This window comes from Podarcis melisellensis, assembly GCF_964234715.1.
Source record: "Podarcis melisellensis genome assembly, chromosome: 14".
Classification (NCBI taxonomy): Eukaryota; Metazoa; Chordata; class Lepidosauria; order Squamata; family Lacertidae; genus Podarcis; species Podarcis melisellensis.
Window position 1 is genome coordinate 22,964,830 of NC_138546.1, and position 21,073 is coordinate 22,985,902.

The 21,073-nt window shown below is 45.0% G+C and overlaps 1 protein-coding gene across 1 annotated transcript in view; it reads right to left on the reverse strand.

Moving 5' to 3' along the window:
- The window catches only part of PKD1 (polycystin 1, transient receptor potential channel interacting), a 111,136-nt gene that overhangs the window by 63,910 nt on the left and 26,153 nt on the right, over positions 1–21,073 (reverse strand). The window contains 3 exon segments of the mRNA XM_081888954.1: positions 725–894; positions 1,724–1,795; positions 3,267–3,338. Of these exon segments, the coding sequence (XP_081745080.1) occupies positions 725–894; positions 1,724–1,795; positions 3,267–3,338 (314 nt within the window).

Below are 21,073 nucleotides of genomic sequence, written 5' to 3' on the forward strand. Positions count from 1 at the left end.
CCTAATCTAGGTAGACCCATTGAAAATAATGGGTGTAAATTAGGTCTACTAATTTCAGTGGGTTGACTCCGAATAAAAAGTTAGTTGAATACAACCCCATGGATTTTCTAAGTAAAACAAATACATAATCCTCACTTCCCTATATGGGAAATATTCCCACTTTTGCTGGTTAAAAAAAAAAAAACATTAGAAGAGGCCTGATAAGCTGATTTTCTTATCTCAATGCAGCACAATGGAACTTCATAAAATGGGACTAAAAGGCATCTATTTTTGTAACATACTTCGGAGACAGGCCAGACTTGCATACCAGACTGGTACATTCCCTTTCTTGGACCAACATGCTTATGTCTCCCGTTATAAAAAGAAAATTGGTCTGACTTTATCAATCCACCATTATTTATTTATTTCCCAGCTTTCATCCTAAATTCCCAGTGTGGGTTACAGTATTAAAAACAACTTTCAACTATAGTGCCCATTCTCCCATCTATAGCAAACAGAGGAGAGGCGCCTTTCCCCCCATTGATGGGGTGGCTGATATAAGTCACGCTTGCACAACATTGTGGGCCGTGTCTCTTTCTTTCCTTTTCCCAACCCCCGATGTGGCCGCCATTTTGTCTTCTGCCACACCCTGCAGCAGCCATTTTGTGACTGGTGGCGCTCACTCAACAATCTGAATGTGCCCATCGGCCCAAATAAATGTTGGCATCTCCTGTCCTAGCCTCACCGCAAGTAACGTCGCTGAACGACACGTTGAAGAGCGGGACGTTTGCCACCTCAGGAGGCTGAGCGCATCTCGTTTCTGACCGACGCACAATCTTCACTCTTCTCTCTTCCACCCAGCGGGGGAGCCAGGCGAGGCGGCAGTCGCAAAGGAACGGGTTCAGGCTTAAGTTTCTGAAAGCAGGCAGAGGAGTGAGATGAAAGGCACATTCTCCTGACAAGCAAAAGCCAGCCTTATAAAAAAATTATTTTCCTACCAATAACCGCTGTTACTTATAAAGCAGAATGCAGGATTCCCGCCCCTGCCCCCCCCCAAAAAAAATTATAAGTGCCTTGCAATTTCACATTGGATGGGTTGCTGCAGGATTTCTCTGGCCTAGGAAGAGAACACAATGTCTCTACTAGGTTTTCAAAGGATTATGACAAAGTCTGTCAAAAGCTATGGCACGTTAATGGCAAGCCCTCAGAAATGTCAGAGCTAAAGAAACAATGGGAAATTTCTTTGCTGCTGTGAACCTACTTTCTGCAACGCTACACACCAAAGATTAGTGGGATGGAAATGTGGGAGTGTAATTTAGAGATTAACTTTCTAGGGTCCCTGCAGCTGTTGCCAACAAAGGTGGCACTAGAACAGCATTGCCATATTTAAAAAAAAACACCAGGAAACCACCAAAAGTTGTTGACGTATGGCAGCCCTACACTAGAAGTGCTGTAGTGGTGTCAGACCCGGGAGATCAGGGTTCAAATCCCTTTTCAGTCATGAAGCTCACTAGGTGACCTTGGGCCAATCACTGCCTCTCAGCCTTATTTACCTCACAGGGTTGTTGTGAGGATTAAATTGTGAGGGAGAGAACTATGAGTTTCACCTTGACTTCCTTGAGGGGCGGGCATGAAATATGGACTATAAATGCAATAAACCCATTGCACTATTACATTAGAAAAAGGAGGAAAAGAAACAATACTCTCTTGAAAAGATATGGAAGTTTAGCATGCTCAGACTTACATTTCACTTAAATTAAATAAATTATCAAATATTCCATCTTGTAATGAAGAAATCTTGTTGTTGCTTATATCTCTGCAGTCAGGGAGAGACAAAGAACAATATTATCTTGAGTATTATCTTGAGAACAAAAAGCCCAGAGTGGGATGCCAGCCTTGGTGTCTTTTCAGACCAAGGTACCCTGAGTATGAAACTGCAGCTAACTGTCTTTGGCTATGTTGGCCTTCTCCTTAAACCACCTCTCCTTTCCTGCACTAGGAGCCAACAGGCCCCAAGATGCGTCAAAAATGTCTGTCCACCCAACCGACCACTTAGGGCTGACAGCTCATCCGACACTCTTCTCCTTTTTCCCTTTTCAAGAAGGATAATATTGTTCAATGAATAGAGGGCAAAGGCTTTGGCTCGCTAGGGTAACAACGTTCTGAGGAAACCAGGGAACCAGAGCGGCTCAAATCACAGCCCATTTTGCTTTTTAAAACCTCATCCTGTGGTAGAGATGCAGGGCTGTGTGAGAGAGAAATTCATTTGCGCTTCCCAAATCAACATGTGGAACAGAACACAGATATCCTTCAAAGTTTGCTCTTCTCTGAATTTTGTGATGTGGTTATCTAACCGAAAACTGAGTTTTTAACAATGTATTTTTTCCCCTTTTGCATCTGGTCCTGCTCATCACTGGCACCCGGCCCCTAAGACAGCTGCCCACGAGGAAATGTGGCCCTCAGGCTCTGCTCCATGCTAACAGAAGTCAATATTCTGCATTAATGAAATGCAAATTATTCACTAAGAAAAGAATGAAATCTGTGCTTTGTACAGATCATGCAAAGGTGCCCAGCTCCTTCTCCTGCAGAATAGCCACTGAACAACATGAACCTCGTTCCCCTCCCCTGGTGTGTCCCTATACTTTTGACCTCAATGTCACAGCATTTAGAGTTTTCTTTTAAAATTTAAAGCAGGGATTCCGCACACGATGAATGGAGCACTCACTCACTCCTAGGGATGGGCAAATCTGTCAGTTCTTGTTCCGTCAGTTTCTCATTTCTCCAGTCTTAAATTCATGTCTTCACATTTCCAGATCAGTTGGTGATTTTTTTTTTCAACCCTCGTGAAAACTAACGTCTTTCTGTGAATTTCTTCCTAATGCACGTATTTTTGCATGCAGTTTTGGCTGATATCACATTTTTGCAAAATGATTTCCCTTACTATAATTCCTTTTCGTAACTTATTTTCAATAATGTGTGGCTTTTTTTGTGCACCTTACATTTTTGTGCACATCACTTGGCTGACATTGCAACGTTCGGAGAAGTCAAATTTTGAAGGGCGGCTGTGTTTCGGTTCACTTATTGTGTTGGAATGTGCCAATTAAACATGTTCGCCTTTAAATGTGAACTTAATCCCTGCTCAGTCCCACCTTTCCTACGTGCAGGGTGTCAACGGTGGGATCACAGAATACACACAGGCCTGGGTGACAGGAGGCTTGCCAAATACCAAAAAAGGAAAGGCAAATTTAAATGCTGCAAGATTTTAAAGGATGTAAGGAGACACTCACAATTTTGTCAGGGAAGTCAGCTGTGCAAATGCCTCGACGTTTAAAACACTGATCTTGTTACTGGAAAGATTCCTAGAGAGAGAGAGAGAGAGAATGAGAGAGAGAGAGAGAGAATGAGAATAGAGCTTGTTATCGTTCACATTTTATTTTGTCTTTGTTCCATCATCCTGGCTTCAAAAGTGCTTGTCTGTCTCCCCACTTCATTCCAGACTGAGACAAAAAGCTGTTTTTTGGCATGTGAAAACAGAGGGATCCGCTTAGCCAAAGACAACACCTTTCAGCTATAAGCCACTCACAATTCCTAAAGCTGGATTATCCATTGTAGGAAAATGAGGCCATATATGAACAAAAATAGCCCAAAATATTTCAACGGTAAACTGCATTCAGGTGGAATTGGCAAAGGACCAATTGTTGCTGTTTTAAAAAATGTATTGCATTAAGAATGTAGTACATTTTACTTAAAAAATTGTAAACCTTAGTAAGTTTATTTTTATTAATCTTCATGTGCTAAAAACATTTCTCACTAAAAGAAATATATTAGATAGAAGCATGCATGCGCATAAAATCAAACGAACTCACCAATGTTATTCATATAAATAGCCACTTATAAAACATCAATAAATATTAAATATTTTATACTTCATAAGTCTGCTTATAATTTTTTCATTATTAAATTAAATATTAAATGTGATAACATGAATCTCCTCCATCTTTGGTTATTCCAACTCCTTTCTTAAATATATATTGCCCTACTAATCTCCACCCTTCCAATTCTCCCCTATAACCCCTGATTCTTTAGTGCAATTTTTAATTTAAGAATTGACATTTGTTCCCAGATTTTCACCATTCGCTCATTTTCACCTGGCTTACTGTTTTCCTTCCCGTGTTTTGGCATGCATAATCATTGCGAAGGTTGAGATAAAAATAAAAATCAAGCTCAGATATTGTATATGTATTCTTGGGTTGTTCAAACCATTTAAGAGACCATTTTGCAAATCAAAATCCATTTTGAAATCCATGTAACATTATACCCAGGTGAATACAGTGGTACCTCGGGTTACATACGCTTCAGGTTACATAAGCTTCAGGTTACAGACTCAGTTAACCCAGAAATAGTACCTTAGGTTAAGAACTTTGCTTTAGCCCATTAGCTAAAGTGGTGCTTCAGGTTAAGAACAGTTTCAGGTTAAGAACGGACCTATGGAACGAATTAAGTACTTAACCGAGGTACCACTGTAATGAATCTGGAGCAGGCACTTTTAAGATTTAACACAGATGTTACAGTTGACATGAAGGGGAACCTCTGGTCACACTCTTTTTCTAACCTTCTCTGTCGCATCCAAATGGGAATTTTCATACCTGGAGGTGATGCAAAGCCCCATTCTGGATGCAAAAATTACACTTTGCGCTTCCTGTTCCTCTCTTCCCTCCACTGTAAAATCTGAGATATGTGCCTTGTTCCAAAACGAGAGAAAAAACATGTGTGTATGTGTGTATATATATATATATATAGCTTTTTATTTTCTTGAGCAGTTCCCCTTGAGGTTCTCTTGCCTTAGCTTTTAAGGGGAGAACTGAGGCATGTTCTGGCAATTTCTCAGCTGGTTTACTGCAATATATTGATTGTGTGGCTGCAACTGAGACCCAGGTGTAATTACATTGCATCAATTCTAAAACAGAAGTATTAGGTACTCGTTTGCTTTGGAACTCAATTTAAGGTGCTGGTGCTCAGCTTTAAAACTATGCGGTAGGATAGAAACTGTCTGTTTGGATCACACCATTTCCTCTTCATTCCATTTCCTCCAATGAAGCACACTGGCTCTTATGGGTGCTTAGAACAGGTATGAGCTCTTCCCAACTCCACTGACCTCTTAACTTTTCTCACACCACCAGTATCTGTCAATATTCTGCTTGTGTGACACATTCCTCACCCACCCACCCGCACCAGACAGAATCTCGGGAACATTCTGTGACATCAGACCGACTCTGCCAGTGGCTGTGGGAGAATTCGCTAGCAACAGGCTAGGAAGGGTTCGGAGGGCCTTTTCAAAAATCCCAGCTTTCATTTCAGACTTAATTTAAACCCAATCAAGTGGCTAAAACAAAACAGGATTTGTTTGAAAAGGGATTTTTTCAGCTGGCCAAACCACAGTTCCCAAACGCAATTCCCCCTCCTCCCCAAGCTAGAAGACGACGATAAAAAAAAATAAAACCGAAAGTATTATTGTTATTCTTCTCCTCCTCTGAAGTCAAGTTATAACTTCGGGATAAATGAAGTCTTTCAAAAGAGACTTTTTAGCTAAGATGCAGGCAGGATAGGTATGAAATATTCAATGGATTTGATGTCTTCTTTGAAAGGTTTGGGAAAGGGGTGTATTTCCTTTCCTTTGTTCCCTCTTCTTTTTCTTTCCCTTTTTTGCCTTCAGCTTAATAGCACATTAAAAAGAGAACTGCCAACACATACATTTTACAAAACTCTTTAATTTAATGCATGCAAATTAAAGCTCACAAAGATGCTTGCAGCCCCCCAACCCCCCCCCCGCCCTCATTTCCTAAAGGCAAGAGTGCTCAGGAGCAACTGTGCAAAATCCTTGGCGCCCGCAAAGGAGCTCTTCTCATTTGACACTGAAGATCATTTCTGCCTACTCCCACTCACAAGGCTGGAGACCAAGAACACCAGATTTGCTCTGAAGGATCAATACCACAGCAGCTCCGCTCAAGACTGGCTGGCCCCTCTCCACTTGGTACGGACGCAGTTGTTTTTATAGCTCAAACACCATTTTCCTTGGCTCTTCGCTGCGTACATCTAGTCCCAAACTGCTTAGGAGGGTTTTCCACCTTCTGTCCCAAATACCCAAATGATGTGCAGTGAAAATTCAGATTCTGCAAAGGCTTATATTGCAAAACGTCATTCTGCAAGGCCATTTGTTTGTCAAAGAGTGCTCGGGTTTTAAAAATAAGAGGCGCTGAAGCTCAGAACCAACTGACAGCCCTTGTGTCTTAGCACAGATTTTTAAAGCATTCATTTAAATATAAAGGTGAGGTACTGACTTAACTTTTTACTAATCAAAGGCAGCATACAACTAAAAGGAACAGTCAGAAAACAGTCGAAGAGCCATGCAGGAACAAATGGATTCTGCACATGTTCAAAGGCACTCTCTTCTCTGTTATTATTTGACACAGGCTCCAGCCAAACTCCAGAAAAGCTCTGGAGCAAAGACCCCATAAATCCTCGCTTAAACTGCAGGTGTTGCCTCTCTGGATAAGGAACACAATTGCTTACCTATTCTTCAAGTTAAATATCAAGTTAAATTAAAAAGGAGGAGGGGAAATTGAAATTAAGCAACCTACTTCTATTTGAGAAATGCTGGAACTCTGGCATGTTACAGGGTTGTTGAAAGCAACTATTGAGACAAACCGGACTTCCTGAATCTGGCACCCTCCATATGTCTTTGAACTGCAGCTCCCATCAGTCTCAACCAGCACAGCATTTTGGGACTATAGTAGCTCACAGAATCACAGAACTGTAGAGTTGTAAGGGACCCTAAGGATCATCTAGTCCAACCCCCTGCAATGCAGGAATATGCAGCTGGTCCATACAGGGATCGAACCTGCAACCTTGGTGTTATCAGCACCATGGTCTAACCAACTGAGCTATCCAGCTCCCACCACCAGCCCCAGTACTGCACGGTTTTTATGGCTGGGGCTGATGGCAGCTGTAGTCCAAGACATCTGGAGGACACCAAGATAGGGAAGGCTAAGGACTCAGCTACCTTGGCAAAGAAAAATCGCTTTATATGCATTGTTTATGCATTCTAACACTGTGACACCAGATGGTACTGTGGAGTTCCGTTTTTGCTAACCCAATTTCTCATACAAATTTTGCAATGTCTTTAACTGAAACACTTCTTTGATGTGTCTAGATCCAGCCTGAATCCACGTGAACCATGCTTGTCAATGACCACACACCTGGCTGCATTAGGCCAGTAAGATGTTTAGGTTGGGATATTTAGAAAATTGGCTGTTTTCCCTTACTCCTTTTCCTCTTAAGCCACAAATTACTAACTTAGGTTTGTGGGGGCAAGCAGGCTGATAAGCATTTGTGTGGGCTACTTGTGACCTGGTTTGCAGAGCAGACCTTCACACTGGTAAGGATCCTGTGGGGTCTCTCACCTGGGGCAGCAGCATGTCTGCTCAAAAGGTCTCTCATATTTGGTTTTAAAAGCAAAACAAAACCTCCCTGCATATGGAATAGCAGCTCAGGGGGAAAACTAGTCTCCCTGAGATGCTAGCTTTCAATGGGGAAGGGGGGTTTTCTTTTTAATGTGTGTGTGTGGGGGGAGCAACTGGCCCTGCCATTCTCCCCCCCCCCCAACCTGCATTTCAAAAGTGCTTTTTCTAACGGGGCCCTCGTTTAAGCTGCGGCAGAGTTGTTTTCCTTGTGACGGCTGCCTTCTCATTCCTTTCTGCGCTGCTGCTCTGCTACCTCCCAGCCTCAAAGAGCTGTTATCATGAAGCTGTCACATTAGAATATACTGGAGGCCAAATGCCGCCCCCGCCCCCAGCCGCTCAGCAGCACCCTAGAGTCATGTGAGTGCAATACTGGAGGTTTGCCATTTCAGTTGCTACTCTTAACTAAACAGCAAAATTGTTCTCCGGTTTCAAATACCACCACCATCACCACGAGCCCCCTGAGTGATGGGCAAAATCTGCCCATTTCAGTTTCTCATTTTTCCAGTATTAAATTTGCTTCCCTTACATTTCTGCACAAGATTGCTATTTAAAAAAAAAGAAGAAGAACACACAAAAATCCATAAGGCTTTTTGAGAGCATTTCTCTCCAACGTGTGCATTGTTGTATGCAAAATATACACACATATGTTGCAATGAGACAATGGAGTGTGCCTCCGGAGGTGTTCAAATCGCTGGAGAATCACACCGCCTGCTGTGGCTGCAGAGATTGGTTAGTCATTACTGCTGCCTCCTGCATTGTTTTTTTCTGCTTTAGCAACATTGAAGTGACCTCCCTGAGGCCCAAGCTAGGGCAGTGTGTATGGAGATTTTGGGCTGCCCATATGGCAAGGACACCCCCCCCCCCCGTCTAGCTGATGTGGTCCGAAGAACAGCAGAGCAATACATTTGGCACCAGCTTAGGGACTCTACTCCAGATTTGTGTAGGGTTTGCTCCTTAGCACTTTATTCTCCAGAAGATACCCTGCAACGCAGCTGGGGTTTAGGACCAGTGTTTTCCTTCTCCCAGATGGGCTTCTTTTCCAGGCTGATGAGCCCCATCTGCCCCTCACTTCCCTCTACAGCATGTACAAAAACTGCCTTCTTGACTGCTGAACCCACTATTGGTCTCGTCTGCTCCATCTGCTGCAGCCTATCTTCGCATGCAGAGAAAGTCCCCACCACACTGAGGGTATGAGACTCATAAGCTACCCTCACCTGGTTTAGCCTGCCAGTCAAAGCCGTTTCCTGGGGTGTGGCCGCTATCGCATGCTGACAGCTTCTAGGAGCCACAGCTCAGAGCCGAGTGCAGGGTGGGGACCAAAGGCGGACAAACTACCCCAGAAGGAGCACGTGTCCTCCACCAGAGGTAACAACCCTCCCCTAACACCCCAGAGGAGTGTCAACCCCTTTAATATAAATGAATGAAATGACAATAGGCTCCCGAGAGCCCACATCACCCAGTTGCCAAGGAGGAACATGGCAGCTCTTGCATTTATTTATTTCTCAAGGCCCACAAACACTTCTGTGGCATCACAGCATGATTTGGAAATTAATGGAAATTGGGAGTTTGATCCCTTCCAACACTTCAACTCTTGTGGCCTACCCCCACAACACCTACTCACTATGGGTCCTACAAAAGCAAACAGTCTAACTGGTCAACGTCTAAAAGATATCGAGCATCAGAGCAACCTGGCCACTATTAGGAAATTCTGCCCTTGGTATGTTCATTTTCCACTTCTCCATTTTGACTCTCTGCACAAACTTATTATCCCAAAATACAGACGTGCTTTTACACTTGCAAGACTGGATGTTTTGCCATCTGCGGTACTTGAGGGTCGATTCCAAAAGATCCCGCCTGAGAAATGTCTTTGCCCCTGTGGAGATGGTAGCACCGAAACAGCGGCACACGTCCTCCTGTCTTGTACTCTCTACAAAGACTTGAGGAACGAGAGCATCACCCCACTCGTACTAACCATCCCAGGGCGCTCAACCACTGCCACAATGTCCTTTCTTCTATCAGATAAAAATGAGAAGATAACAGCAAAGGTTGCTAGGTTCATAGCAGGGGCAATCAGAATAAGGGCCACTAACTGACGGCGGATTCAGAACTTTAAATTGTGCTCTTATATCAGATTTCCTTTTCTGTGTATACTGTAATGTTTTACTGTAGCTATAGGTAAAGGTAAAGGGACCCCTGACCATTAGGTCCAGTTGTGACCGACTCTGGGGTGGTGGCGCTCATCTCACTTTACTGGCCGAGGGAGCCAGCGTACAGCTTCCGGGTCATGTGGCTAGCATGACTAAGCCGCTTCTGGCGAACCAGAGTAGCGCACGGAAATGCCGTTTACCTTCCCGCCGGAGCGGTACCTATTTATCTACTTGCACTTTGACCTGCTTTTGAACTGCTAGGTTGGCAGGAGCAGGGACCGAGCAACGGGAGCTCACCCCGTTGCGGGGATTCGAACCGCCAACCTTCTGACTGGCAAGTCCTAGGCTCTGTGGTGTAACCCACAGCGCCACCCGCGTCCCTTATTGTAGCTATGGCCATTGGCTAATGCAAATAAAGTTTTATCTTATCTTATCTTATCTTATCTTATCTTATCTATCTTATCTACAATTCTGTGATTTTATACCATTCTCCGACTGATAATGCCTTGTATGGAACTTGGAGAGGATAGGGTTTGTCACTGTATCACTTCCCTCTGGACGGAGCAGAGGGATTCTGGTGCAGATGTAAACTCCAGGCTTGACAAAAGCAAAGTAGCAAGCCCCTGCGCCTGCTGCGCACTGAAGGCGCAACGCATGGCTTTGCCTTTGATGTAATCTGCATCATGCATGCACCTCCTCTGGGGTGGCACAAGGGGCTGCTGTTGAGACCCGTCCAAAGAACACATCATGTGAAACAGGCAACTGTTCCTTTGCCAAGTGTGATGTCATGTTCCCATTATGTCATCCGTAGGCCCGCTCTGCCTTTGTTTCTCCGGGAAAAGAAATAAAAAATGAGGGGGAAGGGGGAAAGAAGAAGAAAAAGAGACTGGCTTCAGATTCCTCCTCTCCTGGACCTTCTGGCAAACGGCATCCAGCCAGAGCCGTAATGGGAAAAGCATCAAGGAAAGGCATCTGCCCAGATTCAGGCGGGAGGAAATAGGCAGCGATTCGCTGCAGCAGATGGTGCAAGTTTAGAAGAAGCACAATTGCAAACCAACGGGACAGGAGTACAGAAACTGCAAACGGGGTACCAGTAGCGCAGTAGTCTGGGGTCATGGGGGGACAAAGACCTATTACTATTTCTGCAGCAGGGCCCTGCAGAGTCCCTGTCTCAGGCGTCCTAGAGCCTCCCTGTTAACATGAAAGGGAACTTTTTCAACCCATTACCCCTGAGGATGTGGACAGGCTGCTTGGACGAGTGAAACCAACCACCTGTCTCCTTGATCCTTGCCCATCCTGGCTAATAAAAGCAAGCCGGGAAGGGCTGGGCAATAGGCTCTGCAGGGTGCTGAATGCTTCCCTCTGTGAGGGAGCATTCTCAGACCCACTGAAAGACTCAGTCATTAAACCGCTTCTTAAAAAAACATCTTCAGACCTGGCCAGTATGGCCAACTATCGTCCAGTCTCAAATCTTCCTTTCTTGGACAAGGTGATTGAGCGGGTGGTTGCCGAACAACTCCAGGCACACACAATTCAAAGTGTTGGTACTGACCTTTAAAGCCCTAAACAGCCTCGGCCCAGTATACCTGATGGAGTGTCTCCACCCCATCGTTCTGCCCGGACACTGAAGTCCAGTGCCAAGGACCTTCTGGTGGTTCCCTCACTGTGAGAAGCAAAGCTACAGGGACCAGGCAAAGGGCCTTCTCGGTATTGGCACCCGCCCTTGGAACACCCTCCCATCAGATGTCAAAGAGATAAACAACTGCCTGACATTTAGAAGACATCTGAAGGCAGCCCTGTTTAGGGAAGTTTTTAATGTGTGACATTTTAATGTATTTTTAATCTTTGTTGGAAGCCGCCCAGAGTGGCTGGGGAAACCCAGCCAGATGGGAGGGGTACAAATAATAAATTAAGCCACTCTTATTTCAAGTCACTCTGAAATAAGATATCAGAGCACTCCAAATAATTTGCCCATGTACATGAGAAGTCAACACATGCAAAGTCAACACATGGGAGATCTGAATTGATCATTGCAATGTATCCCTGATTATACACTAATATTATAATTATACAATACTAATAATCTTTGAATAATCTCCAAAGGCTGTGAGGAAGCATGGCTGGGACAATCATGAAGGGACCCTGCACTTTTGAACTTGCCAGGACGCTACAGTGGAAAATACTGATCTAGGGGTCATCTATCTTTTAGTGTGGCAGCAGCTTTGGAACTCCCTGCCTATGGACATCAGGCAAGGTGCCTTCACTGTACTCTTTTCAGTGCCTGCTAAAAACATTTTAGTTTAGACACATGTAGAATGTTTTAATATGTTTCTAATTTATTGCTGATTTTTAAAAAAATGTTCTCAATAGTTGTTTTAACTGCTTTTACTGATAGATTTATTGTTGTATTCTCTTTGTAAACAGTTTTGCAAGCAAACAAATGTCTAATGTTATTTTAGGACCGTCAGAAACCTCTGGATTTTCTCTCCAGAGACTAGAAGACTCCAAATTTGCAGCAAACCTATGATGTGCTGTGTGGTTGTTGCATTTTCAGTTGTGGCAAACCAAGCTACCTGAAAAGGTACTGGTGACAGGAAGGATATAGGAAGCTCACTTACACTGAGTCAGGTCCTTGGTCCATCTTGCTTTGTGATGTTGACACTGGCTGGCAGTGGGTCTCCTGTGAAACCTTTTCCTAGCGCTACCTGGAGATACCAGGGACTGAACCTGAGACATTTGGCATGCAAAGCAGATGCTCTACTACCGATCACCTATAATAATGGTTTGCTTGAGGCTATCAAGTGTCTTGGTGAAAATTAAACCCTGCAGCTTCCTGCCTCTCGAGCCACAAGTCTAAACCCAGGGTGCCAATTTGCATGTGCTCCTTCTGCAGCTGTCTGAAAACACTGTGGAAGTCATCTTCCAAAGCCCACTATTGGAAAGGAAATCTTTGACCATTTGGAATAAAGGAGGGAACAAAATCACTACAGGGAGACTCCCCCCGTCTCCATCCTGTGGTCCAGATTCTGCCTAACTCTTCCGCCTCTCAGCCAGGTTTATTATATTTAGTCATGATGCAAAGGAGGTTAATTTTAGAAGGTTGATGGATTTTGGAAGCTGGAAGGGATCCCCAAGAGAAAACTATACAGTGAAAGCTCGCTGTTTGCTTTCTCAGTATCAGCTCAACGTAGCGGACAAATGCTCCCATCAGCAACTTTCAGGCCTCAGAAAAGTTTCAGGTCAGCATCTAAGTACATGCTAGAAAAGGCCCTTCCTTGGCCAAAACAGAAGGAGAAGAACCAACAGGATAAACTGCAGATCAGCCTCCTCAAAATCTAATGGGAGTTGTAGTTCAGCAACATCTGGCAGGTCAAAGGTTCCCCAGACATTGGAACGTAAGAAGCTGTCTTAATATTGCCAGTCCATTGGTCCACCTAGCTCAGTAGTGTCTACACTGACTGGTAGCTGCTCTCTTTCAGACAGGGGTCCCTCCTAGCCTTTCCTGGAGATGCCATTGAGGACTGAGCCTCAGACCTTCTGCACACAAAGCTTTACCAATGAGCTATGGTCCTTCCCCTACCTTGAGGAAATCTCCTACCGCAGAGACCAGAAGGAAGTGTGTTTTAAGGTAACTTCCTCTCGCAGCTTTTTAATTAAAAGCCTTGGAGCAGTGCGGGGCTGGGACCCGGAAGCTAAGCCTTACAAAACAAGAACTGCTTTTAAAAAAATGTATTGGTCTCCCTCTTTAGCAGTCATAGAACTGCTGAAATCATAGAGCTGGAAGGGACTCTGAGGATCATTTAGTTCAACCTCCTATGCAGCTGTCCCATGTGGGGATCAAACCTCTAGCCATGGTGCTATCAGCACCACACTCTAATCAACTGAGCTATCCAGATGCTGACCCCACCAGGACCGCTTTTCAACAGATCAATTTCAAAGAACGCTCTTCAGAAGCAAAACAGTGTGGCTTTATCAGGACACCAGAGCAGACCAATGCGGGAACGAAGTGCATAAGGCTCTACTTGGTGGCTCAGAATGCAACGGCAGGTCACTCACCTAAAGTTAAGAGACCTGTGTGAGACAATAAATACTTTGCTCAGGATGAGCCACCTGGGAAGCGGAAGCGGAAGCTGAGGTGGAAGGGGAAGGTGAGGGGAGAGACTCCATCAGGCAAGGCCTCTTTCCACCTGCCTTGCCCCACCCTCTAGTCTCTGCCTCTCAATGTGTATTGTATTGTTTTATGCACTGTGGCTTGCCGTTGTTTTATTGATTATAGTTTAGATATTATTTATTGTAACTGTTGAGTGGATTTCTGTTTAACTTTTATATGTTGATATTATTATTTTATACTATTCTAATGATTGTTGAATGTTACTTTTTTGATGTAGGTTGCCTAAAGTTATGTTTTATTATCACATTTTTGTATTGCATTAGATTGTTATAAGATGTACATTTTTTGGTTCTTCAGCTTGTAAACCGCCTTGAGTATTGTAAGGTAGAAAGACGGTATACAAATGAAAAATGATGATGATGATTACTCTCTTCCTTTGGGGTGTCTGACTGCCTCCTCCGCCACCAACCTGCACTGCCCAGCTGCAGCAAATAACAAAGGATGATGGAGAAGGGAGCATCATTCATTTTGTCAGTTAGTCAGAAGGGAATAAATGGTGCATCTTCACAAATCCCACATGTGGCGATGTTCTAAAGGCCAGAACAATCCATCTGCCCTTTGGTCCAAAGAACTGGGAATCTGACCAGGGAAAAGGAATTAGTAAGTGACAGAATAGAAATTGGACATCTCTTCTGTGCAAAAGAAAACCACCTGCCCTGGTTCCTAAGCCACTCGACTTAATACGTGGCAGAGTCTGGACCACTGTAATGCAAGAATCACAGCTGAAGAATCCCATCAGATGACCACACAACCTCTCTTGGAATGCCTCCAAAGAAGCAGAGTCCAGCATCTTCCAAGGTAATCAATTCCAAAGTTGAACAGCTCTTACCCTCAGAAAGCGATTCCTAATCCTAATGTTTTGTCAAAATATCCTTTCTTGTCAGTTGAATCCATTGATTTGGGTCGTATCCTCTGGAACAGCTGAAAACAAGCTTGAATATGGCCTAAAGCTGTGTACACAACATACATTTAAAGAGCCTACCCACCCGGAACCCTGGGAGCTCCAATTATCAGTAAACTACAGTTCCCAGGATTCCAGGTGGGCAGGCGCTTTAAGTACATGTTATGTAGTGTACGCAAGCTCTAGACAAAACCTTCCTCTCGTTGTCTTAACTCATTTTTGCAATGTCTACCTCCTCCTGATCCTGGCCAGCTGTTCTCCAGCACCTTCAAGAGAGGCAAATCTGTCCTTTTAATCTTTCCCCCATAAAGGAATTATGTACCTCACTGCGTAAAAGTCTAACCGCATTACCAATCGTTAACAGCCGGCGAGCGACTGGGAAGTGGGGGGGGTGTCCCTCCCTGAGGCCGCCCCAATGCGCCTGCCTGTGTTACTCCGAGGGTGCAGGGAGATAAGAGACAAGGGAGAGGGTTGCAGATATCGAAAGCGCTTTTGCAGGCCATTTGCAGAGCAGGCGCTGGGCACATGAGGTGGGCGTCCCCTCCCCTATTTTCCCCTTTCCCCCCCTGGTTTGTTTGTGATCCTGTAAACCCAAGGCCGTCCAGTGCACGTTGTTGCGTCGTTCCCCACGCCGTCCCAGCAGGGCTGCTGTGCTCGAGCGGATTGGCTCCACCGCTCTCCAAAGGAAACATCTGCACATTCCAGACACATTTTGTAACGGGAGTGAAACCCATCCTTGAAGTGAAATTTTACAGCCGCCATAGCGCACAGTAACGAGGGCTGGCAGGAGGGAACGGAAAAGTCATGTTTAAAATATTATTCCAAGGGAGGCGGCTGCCAGGGCCTCAAATTAATCATTAGAATATGTCTTTGGAGTGGGGGGGGGAGAGGAGGGGGTGGGAAGAAGAAGAGGCGTTATGTAACGTTTCTGTCCCCCTCCAGATTACAGAATGGCCTCCTTTCGCTTCCTTGCCGACCCACCCACCGCCTCCAAGTGCAGAAATGCGAAAGGAGGCCTTGTTGACAGGGCTGAGAGCCTCTCCTGCAAGACAGTGGGCACAGCAGAAAGGGAAAGAAAGAGGAGGCCGGTAGGCCGGCCCTCTGCGGTTAACCAGGACATCATTTCACGCTTCAGAGAAGTGGGCTTCTGAGGGCCGAATGAGATGGAACCATGACACCATAGTTATGCTATGGCACTCACACCACAGCTGTGCTTCCAAGGAACTGGGAATACAGTGGTACCTTGGGTTACATACGCTTCAGGTTACAGACTCCGCTAACCCAGCAATAGTACCTCGGGTTAAGAACTTTGCTTCAGGATGAGAACAGAAATCGTGCTCCGGCGGCACGGCGGCAGCAGGAGGCCCCATTAGCTAAAGTGGTGTTTCAGGTTAAGAACAGTTTCAGGTTAAGAACGGACCTCCGGAACGAATTAAGTACTTAACCCGAGGTACCACTGTACTGCCTCTGATGTGGCGCTGCCATTCTGAATGGTTAGCAGTTCTGACAGCTAGGGATGATGGGAGCGGTAATAATAATAATTATTATCATCATCATATATTTATACCCCAGCATCTTGAGATAGGCTGGGCAAAGGCTGGGGAGAACAGGGTCCCCACTCAGCCACAAAGCTCAGTGGGTGACCTTGCACCAGTCACCATCTGACAGCCTAACCTACCCCACAGGGTTGTTATGAGGATTAAATGGGGAGGGCAGAGTATGCTGCCTTGAGCTCCGTGAAGGAAACCATATGAATAATTCTTAAATATTAAATAATTATATACTGCGACACACTGATGTATTTAAACCAGTGGTTCCCCCCCCCCCAAAAAAATTGGGATTCATTGTTGCAGATTTGAATTTTATTGTGTATTACCTTCCTTAGTGAGCGGTACAAACCGTTGTTCTGAATAATGCTTTTCATAAGATAGGGGGCACAAAGGATGGCTGCATTTCAGTTGATGTATTTCTGCCCCCCCCCCATTGCAAATTACGTAGATTTGTAAACTCACTGGAATTACTCCCCCCCCCAACCGCCTAATGTGATTTCCTCTCTACCCCGACCTTCCAGAAAAAGAAAAATTCTACACTCAGCCAGTTCATTTACTTTGTGAAGAAAAGCTGGTGGCTATGATCTTCAGAAGCTCTGCATATTTGAAGGTGTCGTTCCGAAGCCATTTGGCATAATTTATCCTGCTTCTCCTTATTACAAGGGGCCAAGTCAAGGTATTGAACCCCTTCCTCCAAGGGCTCTCACCCTGGCTCACTGTGTCTTTGCCCACAAAAGGATCCCTGTAGCCGTGAGTGCTAGAACCTGGCTTTGCCTTTCCAACGAGAGTCAGGATTATTGTTCTGTTGTTGCTCCACACCCTCTCAGAAATGTGAATAATTAAGTGGTATATAAATATCATAAATGAATAAATAGGAGTGGGGATCCTGTCAACATGCAACACTCCTGCTCAAAGATTGGCACTGGTTAAACCATTTCCATTCCCTTATAAACAGTTTGTTATCTTGATTTCTTATTCTTCCGGTAAGTTGAATATTTACATATAAATTGTAAACAGATAAAAACATTAGCAGGATTGTTGTAATAGCCTGTAGTTTTATAAGACTATATATTTACAGTAGACAATTAAATATTTAAGGAACCGCAGAAAAAGGGGGAAGGAAGTCAAATTTTGAAATGTTAAATTGATTGTAAGATTAATGAAATGTATACACTTGAAAAGTATAAATAAAAACTTAAAAAACAAAAAGAAAGGTCTGCACTGGTTGCCAATTTGATACTGGGCCAAGTCCAAGTTTGAGCCCTTAACAATTTGGGACCAGTTGCGGCATCACCTTACTCCAAATATACCCTCTCAGTCGCTTCAACCTGCTGAACTGTTACAGGTGCCAGATAATACTAGCTCTGCATTTGTAAGAACTTGATCTTTCTGTGTGGCAACTTCTGCCCTTTGGAACTCCCTGCCTATTGATATCAGGCAGGCAACTTCACTGTACCCTTTTCAGAGCCTGCTAAAATCAGTTTTGTTTAGGCAAGCCTACCCAGATATGCAGAACATTGATATGGGTTTTCATAGAATTGTAGAGCTGGGAGGGACCTCCAATGGCCATCTAGTCCAACTCTCTTCAATTCAGGAATCTGTTTTCCCCCCTTTTAATCTGGTTTATAGCTTATTGTTGATTTTAAAGAATTTTTGGAATGCTGTAAATTCTTGTTTCACGTTACGTTAAAAAGATAAACTCTGTTTATAACTTTTTTTTATTTAAAAAAAAAAACCTCAATGGGGTCGATCTGGAGAGAGTGGCGTATTCTGCCGAAATAAACATCTGCTGCAGATCCCTTCAAGTTTCCTTTTTTTCGTGAGCTCAATCAGACTCCAGTGTGAGCCTCCCTAGTCTGCGAGGCAGAGCCGAGAGCCGCCTGCTTCTGGTATTAATAATCTGTGCGGTTAGGTGGCTCCTTCTGAGCAACAGAATGTCCTCGAGAAAAAAGCAGGCAGAACATTTCAGCCTCAAGAATAGGACAATATGCACTGGGGACCCTGAACGATGCATATGGCGGATGGGGTGGGGCGGAGGAAGGCAAGGGCTTTGGGGTGACTGACATTTTCAGCAAGATCACATACAGTAGTAAAAAGTCCTTCCCTTTCAGGTGGAAAATGCAGGGGAACCACTGATCTTCTGCTGCTCTTTATTTTCTGAAGAAAATAAAGATTCTCTCTGTATGTTGAAAACCAGGGCTAGCACACATCTTAGGGGGCACATTTCCAGTGCCTGTTCCAGAAGAAAAGCCCCCCCGTCCCAGCACAACTCCTAACCCTAGAAGGGGAGGAAGGTGTGCAAACGGGCAATTCAACAAGGACATTTGGGAAGTTTAAAAATCCAAGCCGTGCAAAAAGTTGCATTCTGTTAAAGGTAAAGGGACCCCTGACCATTAGGTCCAGTCATGGCCGACTCTGGGGTTGCGGCACTCATCTCGCTTTACTGGCCAAGGGAGCCGGTGTAGAGCTTCCGGGTCATGTGGCCAGCATGACTAAGCCGCTTCTGGAGAACCAGAGCAGTGCACGGAAATGCCGTTTACCTTCCTGCCTATTTATCTACTTGCACTGCATGCTTTCGAACTGCTAGGTTGGCAGGAGCAGGGACCGAGCAGCAGGAGCTCACCTCGTCACAGGGATTCGAACCGCCAACTTTCTGATCGGCAAGCCCTAGGCTCTGTGGTTTAACCCACAGCGCCACCCATGTTAGGTGATGTTAAAAATTCAAAAAAAGGGACTGGGAAAAGTAAATGAAGTAGTCCAGGCTCCCCTGATCAAGCCCACCTATTTCTCCTCTGTTTCTGCATTAATATGGTCAATTATTAATCCTTTAGAGGATTTCCTCCTGCTATAGGGATGCTTCAAATGTCGTGAAATGCATTGATCGATGGAATTGCTGGACCTCTCAGGAGTGAACATGGACCACTGGTATCAAACCGTATGGAAAACAGCCCTACTAGAAAAGCTAACCAACAAACTGAAATTAATGTGGGGACAAACAAAAGAGGATGCCTTCACCCCAGTGTGGCTTCCCTTCATCACATCGCTTTTTTAAAGGCGGAAGAGGGCTGTACACTCATGAGCAACCTTCTCCGTCTGTGGTGCCTTCCATATTCATTGGACTACAACTCCCATCAGCCCCAGTTAGCACAATCATGTTTTAGATTAGAACATAACTCCCATCAGCCCCAGACAGCCCTGCCATGCTGGCTGGGCTGATGGGAGTTGTAGTTCAAAACCTTTGGAGGGCACCAGGTTGAGGAAGGTTGCTCATGTGTAACCAAGACAATGAAGACCAAAGGCAATAATAATAATAATAATAATAATAATAATAATAATAATAATAATACTTTGACTACAGAGTTTAAGTAGGAGTTGAGCAATTGCTGCTTCTCTCTTTCGGCTCTCAGGCCGTTGCTCTGGACATCTTCAGATCTAGGCAGAAAAGAGCCAAGATTTCTGAACTTGATCTGCCTGGGAAAACTCCCCGTCCACAAACCCCGCCGACTCTGAGCTGCTGATAAGCACACGCTGACGAATGTTCACACAACTACCCAGGGACTGGGCGGGCTGCGGAACGCAGGTGTTTCCAAAAATCTTTGACAGGCCCTATGAAAACATGTCTGTCTGTTGATCTGCGTGTGCAGAGACATACAGAAAAGAGCCACAGCAACACCAGCTTCCACTTCACCTGCCAGGTGCTCTCCCGCTTCCCCTGCCTTTGGCCCGCCACCTGCCTCAATGGAGACCTAAGTCCGTCCTCTCCAGCGAAAACAAAACAAAACGGACAGCAGGAGACTCGTCTGGGCAGGCTACTGCTTGGCTTCTGTGCTGCTTTCAGGGAAGGTTGCGGGGCTGTCTCTTCCTACTTAGCGCTGAATAAAAGGGCTTATGCTGAGCTCCCAGAGGTGGACAGGGCTGGGATGCAAGCCAAGAGCAGCCACCTGTGGAGGGAAGCATCGCGGAAGCGCCAAGAAGCACTGAACACTTCTCTTCTCTTCTCTTCTCTTCCTGAAGTTTAAGAACACAGGAAGTTGCAGGACACCAGGTTGGAATGCCCTTGCTCAGTGTTGTCAACACTGGCTGGCAGCCTCTCTCTGGTGTTTCAGGCAGGGATCCTTCCCCATCCCTACATAGAGATGTCTTCAAGGATTGAACCTGGGGCTTTCTGAGTGCAAAGCAGGGGCTCTGATCCAGAGCTACAGACCACTCCACAAGAGGTCAGGAACAGAGTTGGAGTATACTAGGCAGGCACCAAGGGATCAGAATACAATCGTCAGACTATTGGTCCATCTAGCTCAGCATCATCTACACCAGTAGTTCCCAAAGTAGGCAGTACTGCCCCTTGCAGTGGGTGGGATTACTTGCTGTTCGCTAAGAGGCAAGGGGGCAGGAAGTGTCAATGACTATCAGACTTTGAGAAGCTGGGATGAGCGGCTCAAATTCACCCGTATTGTTGAATTAATAAAATGAACTGGATTTGGAATAAATGTGCAACTAACTGTTACTGTTTGGAATTTTATTGTGTTGTTCTCTTCCTTAGTGGGTTGTGCAAACCACACTCTTCTGAATAATGGTTTTTATAGGGTGTGGGGGGTGAGCTTAGGGAAGCAAGGGAGCAGGGACCCCAAAAAATTGGGGACCACTGATCTACACCGACTGAAAGCTGCCGTCAGGAGCTGGAGTCAAGCGTAGGTTAGCAATCAAAGAAAAGCATGGTGTCAGTGAAGTTGACTTTTTATTCAAGGAACCCAAAGAGCGCAGGACTAGGGACCCCAGCAACTTTTCCCAATAGGTTTTGCTGCAAG